At 38.6% G+C, this 14,615-nt stretch overlaps 1 protein-coding gene across 1 annotated transcript in view; it reads left to right on the top strand.

Moving 5' to 3' along the window:
• APC (adenomatous polyposis coli) overlaps positions 1–3,305 on the top strand; it is a gene marked incomplete at its 5' end in the record, with an annotated part of 13,450 nt that extends 10,145 nt beyond the window's left edge. Inside the window, one exon of the mRNA XM_009084560.1 lies at positions 1–3,305. This exon is cut by the window's left edge and continues 4,147 nt beyond it. Coding sequence (XP_009082808.1) covers positions 1–2,409 — 2,409 coding nt within the window.
• Positions 3,306–14,615: the final 11,310 nt, after the last annotated feature.

Below are 14,615 nucleotides of genomic sequence, written 5' to 3'. Positions count from 1 at the left end.
ATTAGTTCTGCTATGCCCAAAAAGAAAAAACCCTCAAGAACAAAGAGTGAAAGTGAAAAAAATAATTCCAGAAATACAGGTGGTATACTAGCAGAAGATTTAACACTGGATTTGAGAGAGATACAGAGGCCAGATTCAGAACATGGCTTTTCACCTGATTCAGAGAACTTCGATTGGAAAGCCATCCAAGAAGGTGCCAATTCTATAGTTAGTAGCTTGCATCAAGCTGCAGCTGCTGCATCACTGTCTAGACAAGCTTCATCGGACTCTGATTCTATCCTTTCATTAAAATCTGGTATTTCTCTAGGGTCACCGTTTCATCTTACCCCAGACCAGGAAGAAAAACCTTTCACTAGTAATAAAGGACCAAGAATTCTTAAGCCAGGAGAGAAGAGTACACTGGAGTCTAAAAAAGTAGAATCAGAAAGTAGGGGAATCAAAGGAGGTAAGAAAGTGTATAAAAGTATGATTACAGGAAAAGCTCGCTCCAATTCGGAAGTTTCAAGCCAGTTGAAGCAACCACAACAGACAACTGTACCTTCAATTTCACGTGGTAGAACAATGATCCATATTCCAGGAGTTCGAAATAGTTCTTCGAGTACTAGTCCTGTTTCCAAAAAGGGACCCTCACTCAAAAACGTGAATTCCAAGAGTCCTAGTGAAGGCCAGAGTTTGACTAGCTCTCCAAGAGGAGCCAAGTCATCAGTGAAACCTGAGCCAGCTCCTGTAACTAGGCAGACATCAGGGTTGAACCAGAGTGGATCAAGTAAAGGACCTTCTAGATCAGGATCTAGAGACTCCACTCCTTCTAGACCTCAGCAGCAGCCATTAAGTAGGCCTCTGCAATCTCCTGGACGAAACTCAATTTCCCCAGGAAGAAATGGTATAAGTCCTCCCAACAAACTGTCACAGTTGCCAAGAACATCGTCTCCTAGCACAGCTTCAACTAAATCCTCAAGTTCAGGTAGAATGTCATATACATCACCAGGCAGGCAGATGAGCCAGCAAAACCTTACAAAGCAAACTGCCTTACCTAAGAGTACCAGTAGCATTCCACGAAGTGAGTCTGCTTCAAAAGGGTTAAACCAAGCCCTTGGCAGTGGTGGATCAAACAAAAAGACTGACCTATCCAGAATGTCATCCACCAAATCTAGCGGAAGTGAGTCTGACAGATCAGAGAGACCTGTTCTTGTTCGTCAGTCGACTTTTATTAAAGAAGCTCCGAGCCCAACTCTGAGACGGAAATTAGAAGAGTCAGCTTCATTTGAATCTCTGTCACCTTCCAGGCCAGATTCTCCCACCAGGTCCCAACTACAGACCCCAGTTCTAAGTCCATCTCTTCCTGATATGTCTTTATCCACGCATTCAGCTGCCCAGATGGGTGGTTGGCGAAAATTAGCCCCTAATCAGAGCCCTTCTGTAGAATATGATGGGAGACCAGCAAAGCGTCATGACATAGCTCGTTCTCATTCTGAGAGTCCATCTAGATTGCTGATCAATAGATCAGGAACATGGAAGCGTGAGCATAGTAAGCATTCCTCATCACTTCCTCGTGTAAGCACTTGGCGAAGAACTGGAAGTTCCTCCTCAATTCTATCAGCTTCTTCGGAATCCAGTGAAAAGGCAAAAAGTGAAGATGAAAAGCAACATGGAAGTTCTCTTCCCGGACACAAGCAAAGTAAAGAAAGCCAAGCACCAGCAAAAGGTACTTGGAGAAAAATAAAAGAAAACGAAATTCCTCAGATAATGAATGATCCTCAGCATTCTTCCTCCGGTGCCACAAATGGTTCCGATTCCAAAACGCTCATCTATCAGATGGCACCAGCTGTCTCTAAGACAGAGGATGTGTGGGTGAGGATAGAGGACTGCCCAATTAACAACCCTCGATCTGGAAGGTCCCCAACTGGAAATACTCCCCCCGTTATTGACAGTGTTTCAGAGAAAGGAGGTGTGAATGGTAAAGATCCTAAAGAGATTCAAGAAAAGCAAACCCCAGGGAGTGGAGGTGTTCCTGTTCGTACCGTTGGCTTAGAAAACCGTCTGAACTCTTTCTTTCAGATAGACAGTCCAGACAAGAAAGGCACTGAAACAAAGCCTCTGCAGAATAATACTGCTCCTGCACCAGAAATTAGTGAAAGTACTGTAAGTGAGCGTACACCATTCAGTTCCAGTAGCTCAAGCAAGCATAGCTCTCCCATCGGTGCTGTTGCAGCAAGAGTGACTCCTTTCAACTACAATCCAAGCCGCAGGAAGAGTAGCGTGGACAATAGTTCTGCTCGGCCGTCGCAGATACCGACTCCAGTAAATAACAGCACGAAGAAACGTGATGCCAAGTCTGACAATCCAGACTCCAGTGGAACCCAAAGTCCAAAACGTCACTCTGGCTCTTACCTGGTAACTTCTGTTTAAGTGCAACAAAAAAATAAATAAAACTGATGTATTATATACAGCAGCTATTAGAAACTTTGTTTCAAATGAAACAAAAAAAAATGGGGATTGATTTTTTTTTTGTTGTTTTTATTTGTTGTAAATAGCTTTGATTCTTGTTAGATGGTCCTTGTTCTGGAAGCCATATTTGATAGTATACTTTGTCTTCACTGGTAATATTTTGCAGGAATACCTGATTGACAGTTTGGAATAAAATTGCTAACGCAAGTATATTTGTACTGTATGTTTAACATGTATTAGCATCCCATCCCATAATCCTCTGAATATTGCTTGTCATTGAAATCACGGAACAGTGCAGATAGAGATGATACAGTCATACTGCTTTATCAATAATTTCTAGATTACAGACCGACTAAACTACATCAGGGAAGAATTGGTATTATTTATGCAAAAAAATGTACTCATTTTTAGTATTCATGAGTCCATCTAACCCAATGATTAATCATGTGGCTGTGAAATTCACAGTAATATGGTTTCCGCTGAACAAGCTTTCCTAGCCTGCTTTTCTGCATGAATGGAACTGATGGTTCATTTTATGAAGTAATGATTAACATTTCTGTGGTCACATAATGTGCATAGATAGTTACGGTGTAACAATTTACACTTTCTTTGTGCTCTGCAAAAAAAAAAAAAAACCGACAAAAAACAAAACTGTGTAACTGTAAAACCTTGAACAAAATTATTTTACCTGAATTAGATTTTATCTTTAAAGTAGGTAGAATTTTTTTGCTATGCTGTAACTTGTTGTATATTCTGGTATTTGAGGTGAGATGGCTGCTCTTTTATTAATGAGACATGGGTGATGTCTCAACAGAGACTAAAACGAACATTTCAGAATAAATTATTACTATATGTAAGTTGTGTGTGTTACTTCTGCATTACATAAAAATACAGTATTTTATTTTGAGACGTCACCACATAATGTGTTGTGTAATGCACTTACACTTAAGGCCTGATCCAGTAGAATCCTACTCTCCCAATATTTGTTCTTCCTTACCACTAACAAATGGCTGTTGTAGGATGGTTCTAACAGCTGCAGGATCAGGCCCTAGGTCTTCTGTAATATATTTGTAATTGAGACAGTTTCACACATCTCAGGTGCATAACAAGGCTAAAGGCAGGGTATTTCCAGTAGCCAAGCAGTATAATTGTTTTCATGACTGCAAGCCTGAAACAATATTGTATCTGTACAAATAATATTTGTTAAACAAAAGATTTTTTTCATTGGGGATATGATGTAGAATGTGAAATAGTGACTATAAGATGAAACTTTAATTCTATTTGATATCTTTGTGCTTTTTTTTAATTTATTTTTTAAAAAAAATATGAAAGGGAAAATATCACAGAATCCCATAGCAGCCAGAAATTTGTTACCATAGTAGAAAAAGAATTTTATGCACAAAACAGGACATTTATTGCCTCAAACCTTTTTGATGCAAATATAGGTTGTGCTAGAACAATGCCCAAAAAAATAGATTTGTGCTTTAAAATTATAAATATAGTCTGAATTCAGATAAGCATTGGTTTAAAGTAGAAACATGAGAGAACAGAACATTAACCATTCTGTGCATGTTTGAACAAACCATGCAATGGTTATGTCAGTTTTGATGTATCTCAACTGTTCTAAAGTTAGCTTTCTAAATAATTGATGTTCAGAATTCAGAATGCCCTGATTTCAGGAAGCCCTGAAATAGAGCAATTTACCTTCATGGTAGCTTTAACACAGCTGCAGAATGTATCACTTCTGCAGCTTTTGTACTTCTGATACTGAAGTGATGCAGTTGAATTCACCATAAAACACGTGCTGATTTATGAACAGAATTGAGATGCTCTTAGCAGACAGAAGTCAATTTATATAAAAGCCAATACCAAAAATACCTGTTTTGGCAGAAGTGGTATCTTACTTGCTTTTTTGTTCTTTGCTTCCTGTCAGATTTGCTTAGAGACATGCCACATTTCTGTATCACCTGCTGAATCTGTTAACAAGCAGCGCTCCTCGTGTTAGCATTTGAAATATTTTGCATGTAGCATCTTCACAAAACTTCTAATATGAATATTATGTCCTTTTAAAGATTAAATAGAGACAAATTATGTGATGTGTTCAAAGTCAGGACTTCCTGTTTTAGTAGAATATGGAACTCCATGCTTGAGTTTTAAAGAAAAGACCACTTTCCTTGTAAATGTGATGCTCTTTTTGTGATGGGCTTTTAACTACTAATACAAAAATGCACCACGTAGTCCAGAATAGTTGTTTAACAACAGCATTGCATATTTGTCCTGTCAGTTTTAAGTGTTAAAGGTAAACACAGTCTCAGTAAAGAAATTCTGATTTCAGTTTTGTAACTGAGGGGATCAGAAGATAAGGTGAAATCATAAATAATCGTATGCATATCAAACACCAGAATGTCTTTGAAAATTGTAGTGGCTTCTCAAGATAGTCTTGGAGATACTTCATGATCATTATAATTGGGAAGTTTCTCTTAATATCCTCATAAGTAACCTATATTTGTAGCAAAGACAGACTAGAGAAACTTTCCAACTATAAGGGTAGTGATACACTAAAATATGCTTCCCATGGGAGTTGTTAAATTTCCATTATAGAAGTTTTAAGAAGAGGTTTATGAAACATCTCATAGGGATGGACTGTAGTATATTTCATATTGCCTGTGTGCAGAGATGGGCTTCGGTGATCTTTTGAAATCTCTTCCAGATCTACATTTCTCTGATGCTTTATCTAAAATACTTAGTATCCACTAAGAGCCTTTCAGAATATTTAAAGACATCCATGATGTTTGATTTATGATGGGGATATAAAGTTATATGCTAAGCTTAACTATAAAAACAGATCCCAGAAATATAAAATGAAAAACATGAAAAATGGTTACAGTAAGTATATTTGGTCTTGGATTTTGTTAATGATGTCCAGATTCATGATAGTCAGGTTTGATTTATGCTGCTAAAGATTTACTCTTGTTCCTTGGTTTCATTTGTATGAAGTTGCCACAGCAGGTAAGAGGACATTATCTATGTCAAGGCAAAACAAAGAAAAGCAAGGAGCTAAGGAAACCAAGACTCAATTTACTGTTCTTCTGGGATGCACTGCCTTTCTTTCTACCAGTTTTGGTAGAACTTTTTGTGACTTGTGCTCAGACCTTTAGTTGTCCTTGAATTAGCTTACCATACCAAACTTGTACTTAAAAATCAGTATATACTGAAAAATTAATTCATAAAGCTCATTTCAGACTGTCTTATACCTTTGTCCTCTTGATGTGAAAAGCAGAAATGTGACCTCCCCACAGACTGTAGTTAGTTCCCTTTTTAAAATGTACCTCCATTTTAGTTTCTTGCAGTGTGCCACAGTTAAGGTTATTGCTCAGATTCTGTGAAAGTTCTTCTGACTAAATATTGCCAACTTTAAAGGGGAATTAATCTATTTCTATTTTTCATGGGCAGTTCTCTATCAAGAGTATTTTCCCCTGAAAGCTGAAAGATAATTCTCAAAGCTCTCAGATACAACATCTTAAAAATTGAAAGCCTTGCCACAGTTTCCTGATGAGACTGGAATATTGTTTCAGTCAGGATTTGGCTGCAGAATACAAGTGTAGTTTATGCTATAAACTTTAGTAAGCCACAGTATTCTTCAACTTAGCCTAGTATCTCTGATGTGTTTGGGAAGTTAGGTGCTGTGTTTTCTTTGGTAAAGGAGGTGGGGAAAAAAAGGGACAGTTTTGGAGATAGTCGTGTTGTCCCAGGGATGTACTTTCCGTACTTCCTCAGTAAATTGCACCAGAGAGAGAACAGCTTGTGCACAGTTTAACAAGGTGTTATTCTGAAAGTAGGCCAGTAGACCCTGAAACTACAAAACATTTGATAATCTGACAACTTAATTACTTGATGGCCACTTTGTAACACTTCTTAACTGTCCATCCCCCTATACCTCTTATTGGAAATGGATATTACCTGCAAGATAACAGCGTGTTAGCTTCTTCATTCTCCTTAAGGATAAAGATCTGTACTATTTCTAGAATTGAAGAAATGGCATTCTCCCTTCCAGGCTTCTGGCTGTGAATCCTGGCTCTCATCTGGTCTTTCAGTGGACTTGCTCACCTCTTACCTATGCCCTGATGGGGGCAGTAGGATTAGTGCTGCATTTACTATGCTGAATTCACTCGGTGCATAGTTGGACAAGTGCCACCTGAGCCAGCAGAAAAGGAAATTAACAGCTAGGGCTGGTTGAAAGAGGTTGGGATAGTTTCCTTTATGGGTGGTCAGTGGGTTGGATCAAGCCATTACAGGCAATTTTAAGCCAATCTGCCAAATTTCAGACTTTCACCCTGTTTGACACAGCAAACACAAGTTAAAGTTGGATTGGGTTTGGGTTTTATTGGTTTTTTTTAACTCTGAACTTCTGCCTGACGGCCCCTAATGCTTTGCATTTAAATACCTTATGTTTGGGTAAGTCCTTTATCCTGGAAATTCTGACAGCTGACTTCAGAAGTATAGATGTGGAAGAAATATTTCTTCATCAAAAATATCCAAATTTTAAAAAAAAGTCTACCGCATGTAAACTTCTGGGAGACAATTTTTAGATTTGCAATATTAAATTCAGTGCAGTAAATCCATCCAGTAAAAAGATTTATTACAACTATTTGTTTTCTAGAAGAGGCTTGAAGAGGGAGAGAACATCTCCCTTCCTAAATGAAGACAGTATTACTTGTAGGGGTGATCCTGGAATATGTTTAGGTGGACTCTTCTTACAAGCTCTTCTATTCTCTTGTTACTAGATGCCTCCCAAAATGTCTTTCCTTTCCTAAGTTTCATTAAAATAGTATGAACCACCATAAGAGCATCACTAACAATCGGTTGTAGACTCCCACCTAAACATAGCTCCATACATCTACTGTGATGCCTTGCAAAGTTGCATCCACCTGACAGCTTTGTTCTTGATGAGATGTGTGATTTGGATGAAGCTGTGAATCAGAAGTGAAGTGTCAGTTAATGTGAAGCATGACTTTCTCCACACAATTAAAACTTTTGAGGACCTTCTTAATACCAAATTACCCAAGTGTATTCACTCTCTGGTTCCACAGCCATCTCCTTTGCACTTTTACATTTAACCAGAAGAGATGCCCACTTTAATTTCATTTCAAGTCACTTGTAGAAATATGATTCCTGCATCATAGTTTCCTATATGCAGAATAACAGTTTGTATCTGTAAATGTGTTTATAGAGAATGTTACGTAGTTAAGGTTGAGTTTTTAGTCAGAATGGTAAGTTAACTGGTTATGTGTTGTGTTTGGTTACATATTGGAAGTGCAAGGGAATTTGGTGTGGTGCAGAAGAGCTTTAAGAGTTCACGACACTAATTAATGCAGGTGTCAATTAACTTGTGATGCCAAGATTAATATAATATATGTATTTAATACATAGGTTTTCTGCTGTCAAGTTTCAGTTTACCAGATGTGCTGTTTACTTACTCTAAGACTGGGTAATGCCTCCCTAGGATAGTTTTGCAAGTTACCTTTCTTAGGAAATTTCCACATAGTTACAGGCTTATGTATTGGTGAATTTCTGCCACTTAAGGATTTTGGGAAATTATTCCAATTTTGCTGTTTGTGGAAACATTCTTTGCTTGAGTGCCCATGGAATTGCAATTAGGACATCAAGAAGATGTAGAGGGAGCTGGTTCACTCAGTGAAATACACTTCTGTCCAGACCTCAAGCCATACATACAAACAGTATCTCTAATGCCCTACTTTTTGGTGGGATTTAACATGCATAAAGCTTGTGCTGGTTCTCTGCAAGTAATTAAATTGTCATCCTGTGAGATCAGATGCATTTTCCCACCTGTAAATGTTGTTTCTCTTGAACAAACTCAGCCCACAATTATCTTTCCTTCAGTTTTGTTGTTTGCTTCTGCCTGAGATGCATTGCTGTTTATATCCTAACTCTGTAATTAATTCTTTCTTCAATTATTCTAATGTATTTTGTTTCACAGTATACTTATTCTGAATTTAGTCTTGCTATGCATAATTTATTTATTACTTGCAGTGTTATATAAAATTTCCTCCTGATTGCACCCTGTCAGAGTGAAATTGTTTTCTTGGTTACTACTGAAATTTAGGTGTCTGTTCACTGTATTAGAAATATGATTTTATTTAAAAAGGAAGTTGCTGTTAAAACTAAAATAATCTACTATATTGGAAAAAATGCTTTAAGAAACCCCATGCCATTTATTTTTGGTGGTAGTCACATTTCAGATAAATAAGAAGTGGGAAAAGAAAGCTCAGAGACATGCAGCTCACTGGTAGAGCTCTCTGTGCGCCTGCGTTTCATCTCAGAACAAACTGCACAAAAACAAAACTTGCTCCAACAAAGTGTAATTGCATAATCTCTCTGTTACCTACAAAAGTTTCACAAGAAGGCTTATTTCATTATGACTCATAACCACAGCAGAGACTCAATTAATTACGAAGTCTTTCTTTTCCATAATGAATATATTCTTCACTCCATGATCAGACTATCAAGGGACCTAGACTGATTAATTCCTAACACACACGTATATTTATAACATACATTTATATTTACATGCATATTTTGCATTGTTATATTCATTTTAGGCTTTGACAGAAGCATTTAAACTAAAAAAAGACATTGTCCCTGACTTACTGAGCTCCTTCGTTTTCTAATAGTTGTACCTCTCAGTCAGAGTTGAGAAGATGAGTTCTGATTTCAGGACTGATTATCTAGTATCTTATTTTTAAGTTGTTCTAGGGGGGAAAATGCACTTAAATCTTTATATACAGAAAATAAAATTCCCTTGCTAGAAATGTAAACATTTTTATTAAAAAACAAAAAATAACAAAACACAAACGAAAAAACACTACACCTATAAGCTGTCACCTGCAGTTTAAAGTCCGTAGGGATCATGAAAACGGGGAGATTTTGAGTGATTATTATATTTAATGCAAATGAAGGTAGACTAAGCCTAATTCTGTCCTTTTTGTCTAATAATCCTCTGTACAAAAAGCACATTGTTAGGGGGGAAAACTTGTGCACCTAATGTAGATTATTGGTAAGTCCTGTGATGGCACACCTTTCGAACTGGAAGTAACTGTGGAAGAGCATGAAAGTAGATGCAAAAATTAACCCACAATATGAATGATGAGAAAACTCCCAATTTTTACTATTTTTAATAGTAGTATTTTGTTATTATTATCTTGTTATTATTCCACTGTGTGGAATAGGATGAAAAGGAGTTGGCATCTTTTTTTTTCTTACTACATTGACCAGTTGAACAACCATGATGGATTATTTGACACTTTTAAGTGTTCCAGGTGTCATTGTTTAACCACAGTTGGCAACTAAGCACTACCCAGCCACTCGCTGCCCTACAGTGGGACTAGGGAGACAATCAGAAGAATAAAAGTGAAAGACTTGTGGGTCCAGATAAAGACAGTTTAGTAAGACAAAAAGGAAGAAAAAGGAATTAGAGAAAGGAAGAAAATGGAATATCCCTTTGGCCAGTTCGTGTCAGCTGTCCTGGCTGTGTCCCCTCCCAACTTCTTACGCCCCTCCAGCCCTCTTCCTGGCTGGGCATGAGAAGCTCAAAAGTCCTTGCCTTAGTACAGGCACCACTTTAGCAAGAACTGAAATATCAGTGCATTATCAACGTTCTCATACTAAATACAAAACGTAGCACTGTGTAAGCTGTCAGAATGAAAATTAACTCTCAGCCAAAACCAGGACATAATTTGGAATTCTTAGAAGTGGAAATCTAGCTTAAGTGAAAGCTGTGTATTCAGTGCAAATAGTGTAGTATTGTATCACACACAGAGGACTGATGGTTCCTTTTGGTCTTAGAAGATGACTACACAGCTGTGACTTTACACAGCCATCACTGCTTGACAAGGCTAAAACAGAAGGACAAAGAATTGGTGTAAAACTGAGGTCTATGCTTAAGAGATACAGTCCTTGCAAACAGAAGGAATAAGAGATGGGTAGAAAAATGCATATTTTCTCCTTCCACTTTGCCAGTTCCTGTGATGCCGGCTAACAGGGACATGGATGGAGTCTTGGCAATGTAGCACCCAACATTCTCCCCAGTACCTCAGTGAAACACTGTGTGTACTGTCTGCTGTACTTCCTGTATTAATTCAGGCAAGTCAAGGCTTAGGTCTAGGTGATACAATCCAAAAGACACTCTAAACACCATACAAGTCAGGACCATTGTTTCCAGGTCCCTTTGCAATTGTCAATTATTATTGTGGTGCAGCACCTACACTTTACACAAATAAGCCTAATGAGGCTTTAGAACATCCCACATACCTTAAAAAAAAACACCTATTGCCATTTTTTATAGGCCTCTACCACTGAGATGAACAAGTGATGCTTCTGCTGATTCTTAGAGAAAGCTGTGCTACTGTTCTCTCTATAGCATGGCCATGAGGTAGTGCCTCTTCTGAAAACACTTACATAGAAGACAGGATTTTGGATTGTTAAAATTGAAAGGTAGTCTATGGATTTATAATCATAGAATCATAGACTGGCCTGGGTGGAAAGAGACCTTAAAGATCATCTAGTTCCAAACCTCCTGCCATGGGCAGGGACACCACTGGCTTGTAAGTGTGGCATATACCAAGAATGGTATGGTTAATTCTATGTGTTGAAGTTTCCTGGTAAATAATTACCAGTTTCAGGAAACTAAATGAAGGACAACATTATTTCCTCTCTATGCTGTTGAAAGTTCACTGTTGGACAGACTTAGTTCACGCCTGTCTCTTACTTATACCTTGAGTTATATTTCATGAAGCATATTTCCATATTGAAAGTTGTTGGGTTTCTTTACCAGCCCCTATATTTTACTTAAAAAGTCATTTTTGAGTCCTTTTTTTATAAATATTGTGGAGAAAATCCTTCTCATTTTGTCCCCTTCTCTTCAATGACCATTGATTAAGCTGGCATTGGTACATGAGACTTTCAGTAAAACACAGGTACTGTGTCATCTCAAACCATCCAAATTTTCTTAGGTTCCCACTTCTAGTTAGGACATCTGCATTTACCCCAGGTGAATCGCAGCAACCTGCATCGCAACCACTTTCATTTTCTGTTTCATATTTGTACAGGGCCCTTGCTCTTTTGTTTTGTTTAGGAGTGGGTATTTGGGGAGGGACGGTTTGGTTGGTTGGGTTCGGGTTTTTCATTTTTCTTCCTCAGACAGCTTTAACAGTAAAAATAGGGTGCGAATAAGGACACCTGACTTGCTGATGACAAGGTATACAGTGAGGAAATTCTCTGCTTGAGATGCATATAGTGCAGTTCTCATTCCCTGCCACTTCCCCTTCCACTGCAGTTACAGCAAATGGAATAACCTGACCAAGTTATCCACAGCTTTCCAAGCCCAATCCCCTCTACTAGCCAAAGGCATTATTGGCAATCTTGACATTTTACTACAGCCATGTATGCATCCTATCCTCACCAGCAACTATCCTTCAACTTCTCTTCACATTGCTTTAAAGTGTTTAAAAACAGTCAGATTTTGAGGGCTTCAGTTTCTGAGGTCAGGGACAGCAGGTAGTTGGGAAGTGTACGCAGCTACAGTGTGCCTGAGCTAGAATGCTTTGTGACCTACTTCTGTCTCTGGATTCCTCAAGCTGGAAACATGCAGAATGCGACTTTGAAATTTATTTCTTATGGCACTAGAACAAATGCAGTGACTGGATACCATATACTCAATGAAGTCATTTTGCAGTGATGATGGGAATTAAACTGACGTGTCTGTACCCAGTGCTTCATTTTAGGCATGCTAGTTTCAAGATATTGTGAGTTCTGGCACCTATAAAGGAGATTGGTATGTAATAATAGCATCTGCAGAAAAAGACATGCTTCCCCTGTTGTGCTCAGTCATGTATGGCATATGATCCAATCTGTCATTCCACAAACTCCATTTCTGACAATTTTTAAATTATTCTTCCGTCTGAGAAAGTTGCAGAAAACAATTTTTGTCTTCACCACAAACACTGATACAGGCTATGTATCTTTTGTTCTGTTACAGGAACTCTAAATACTGCTCTAAAAGATAAAGACATTAATCTGTTGGTATTAAAAAGCTGTATGAATTCAAAGAAAAAAATAACATGCAGTTGTCAAATAAAACAACATTAAACATGCACACAAAGCCTTTCTCAGTGTCCTGAATTAGGTGGACTGAGAGCAGTCTCAACACTCAAGAGTGGCACGGTGTCATTCACAGGCTGAGCTGTGTTCACCTCCTTTAACATACTGTCAGAGCAGTGTTTCTCAAGGTGATGCACCAGAAATTTCTTCACAAACTACCTGAGAAACCACAAACATTACACACTTCTAAGGAGGAAAAAACACTGTGAAGAAGTAAATTTTAATATTTTTTCATTAAGTTTTAGCCTATTTTTCATTTAATTGTATATGAAGCTGTGGTAATACCAAATTCTCCTGAAAATGCTAGATTAGATAGATTGTTCTTTGATTTAAGCACTGCTAGAGCACCATCCTTCAGAGGGAGATTTATGTCTGGACCCTTTTGGTAGGTTCAGACCTATGTGTCCCAGAAGGAAAGGGCTATGCATATTATTTGACAAAGCCAATGGCAGTAACCTTGATTTGTAACATGGTTCATGATGACCATGTTTCATGCAATGCTCAGATCATTAATAGGCCCTGCATACCACATGCCTGCATGGAGACACAGTGAATGTGGTGAAATTTGGTCTGTCCACAGTTCACACTGTGTGTGCAGTCAGGGAGGATTAAACGGCATAAACAGTTATTGAAGCATTTTTTAGCTTTAAGACCACCTTCTCCCTAGTCACTGGGTCAGGGAAGCAGAACCCCAGCACTGTGGGATCCCACTGCCATGCACATAGGTGAAATTCTTGTAGACCAAGGCTACAAAGGCTACTAACCTACCCATCTCTCTCAAAGCCTTCTCAACAGCCGATCTCTGTCTTGCTGAATGCTTCTGCCAGCCTTGTCTGATGCACAGATTTAAGCAGTGACAACCTGGACGACAGGACGACTTATGAGGTTATGGCATTTCTAACACATTTTAGGTGGTCAGGATCTCAGTGGAATGTCATTCCATAGACAAGTGTGTGTATGCAATGGAGAATTAAAAGCTTTCAACACTGTGCAAAGAAAGAGCAACATAGGAAATCCATTACCAAGCTAGTGTTAACAAGATGAGAACATTTTGTTGCTAAGCAACAAAAAATGTCTAAGTAATTATTTGTAATCGATTACCCCTTAGAAAGGCACATTTGACTCTGCATCAGCCAGCTTGATGGTAATTTGGAGATAGCCCTCCAAGAAATCTGCCTTTAGCACTGGACCACTGTTGCATAAAAACCTTCCTTCATAACTGACACACCTCATTTACATAACCTTTTTTTCAGCTGAGGAGCTTGCTGGGTCATGTTTGTGAGGTGCTGCCCAACCACTGACATAGCACCAGAGAGCTGCAGTCACGTTTTCAAAAGCTTCTACTGCTGAGGCCACACAGTTGTACTGTTCGTGTTTTCTGTAGTACTTTGTACAGTGTATTCACTTCTGACATAATGAGAGCAAAGACAGAAGACAACGAAACTGCTCATAGTTCAAAAGGCTGAACAGACAACTTCTTAATTAGTGCCAAATGCCATCCTGATTCTTTCCGAAGCTTCTCCATAACTCTTAGCTCTGAATTCCAAGTTTTCATGAAGAGTACTTGTACTTCTTCCCTGGGAAGAAGTACAAGTAGAAGTACAAGAAGTACTATGTTGCACTGGGTCTCAGCACCCTCCTTTTCAGTATTTTGCTGCAGGGAGCTGAAGGCATTGGTGGAGCAGAAAAAAATCCAACCACCAAACACAGTATTTATCTGAGGAGATGCCTTCAATTCTTTGCTCTGGTACACTGCTGCTGCATGAAGTTTAACTGGTGAGTGCAACAGTGCACAAAATATGCCCCATGAAATTCACAGAGTGACTGAATGGTTGAGGCTGGCAGGGACCTCTGGATGTCATCTGGTCCAACTGTCTGCTAAAGCAGAGCCACCTAGGGCAGGGTGGTCAGGATCATTCACAGTGCCTCCAAGGATAAAGACTCCATCACCCCCCTTGGGCAGCCTGTACCAGTGCTTGATCACCCTCACA

The sequence above is a fragment of the Acanthisitta chloris genome, unplaced genomic scaffold (genome assembly GCF_000695815.1).
Source record: "Acanthisitta chloris isolate BGI_N310 unplaced genomic scaffold, ASM69581v1 scaffold30831, whole genome shotgun sequence".
Classification (NCBI taxonomy): Eukaryota; Metazoa; Chordata; class Aves; order Passeriformes; family Acanthisittidae; genus Acanthisitta; species Acanthisitta chloris.
This window is presented reverse-complemented; position numbering and strand designations above follow the sequence as displayed.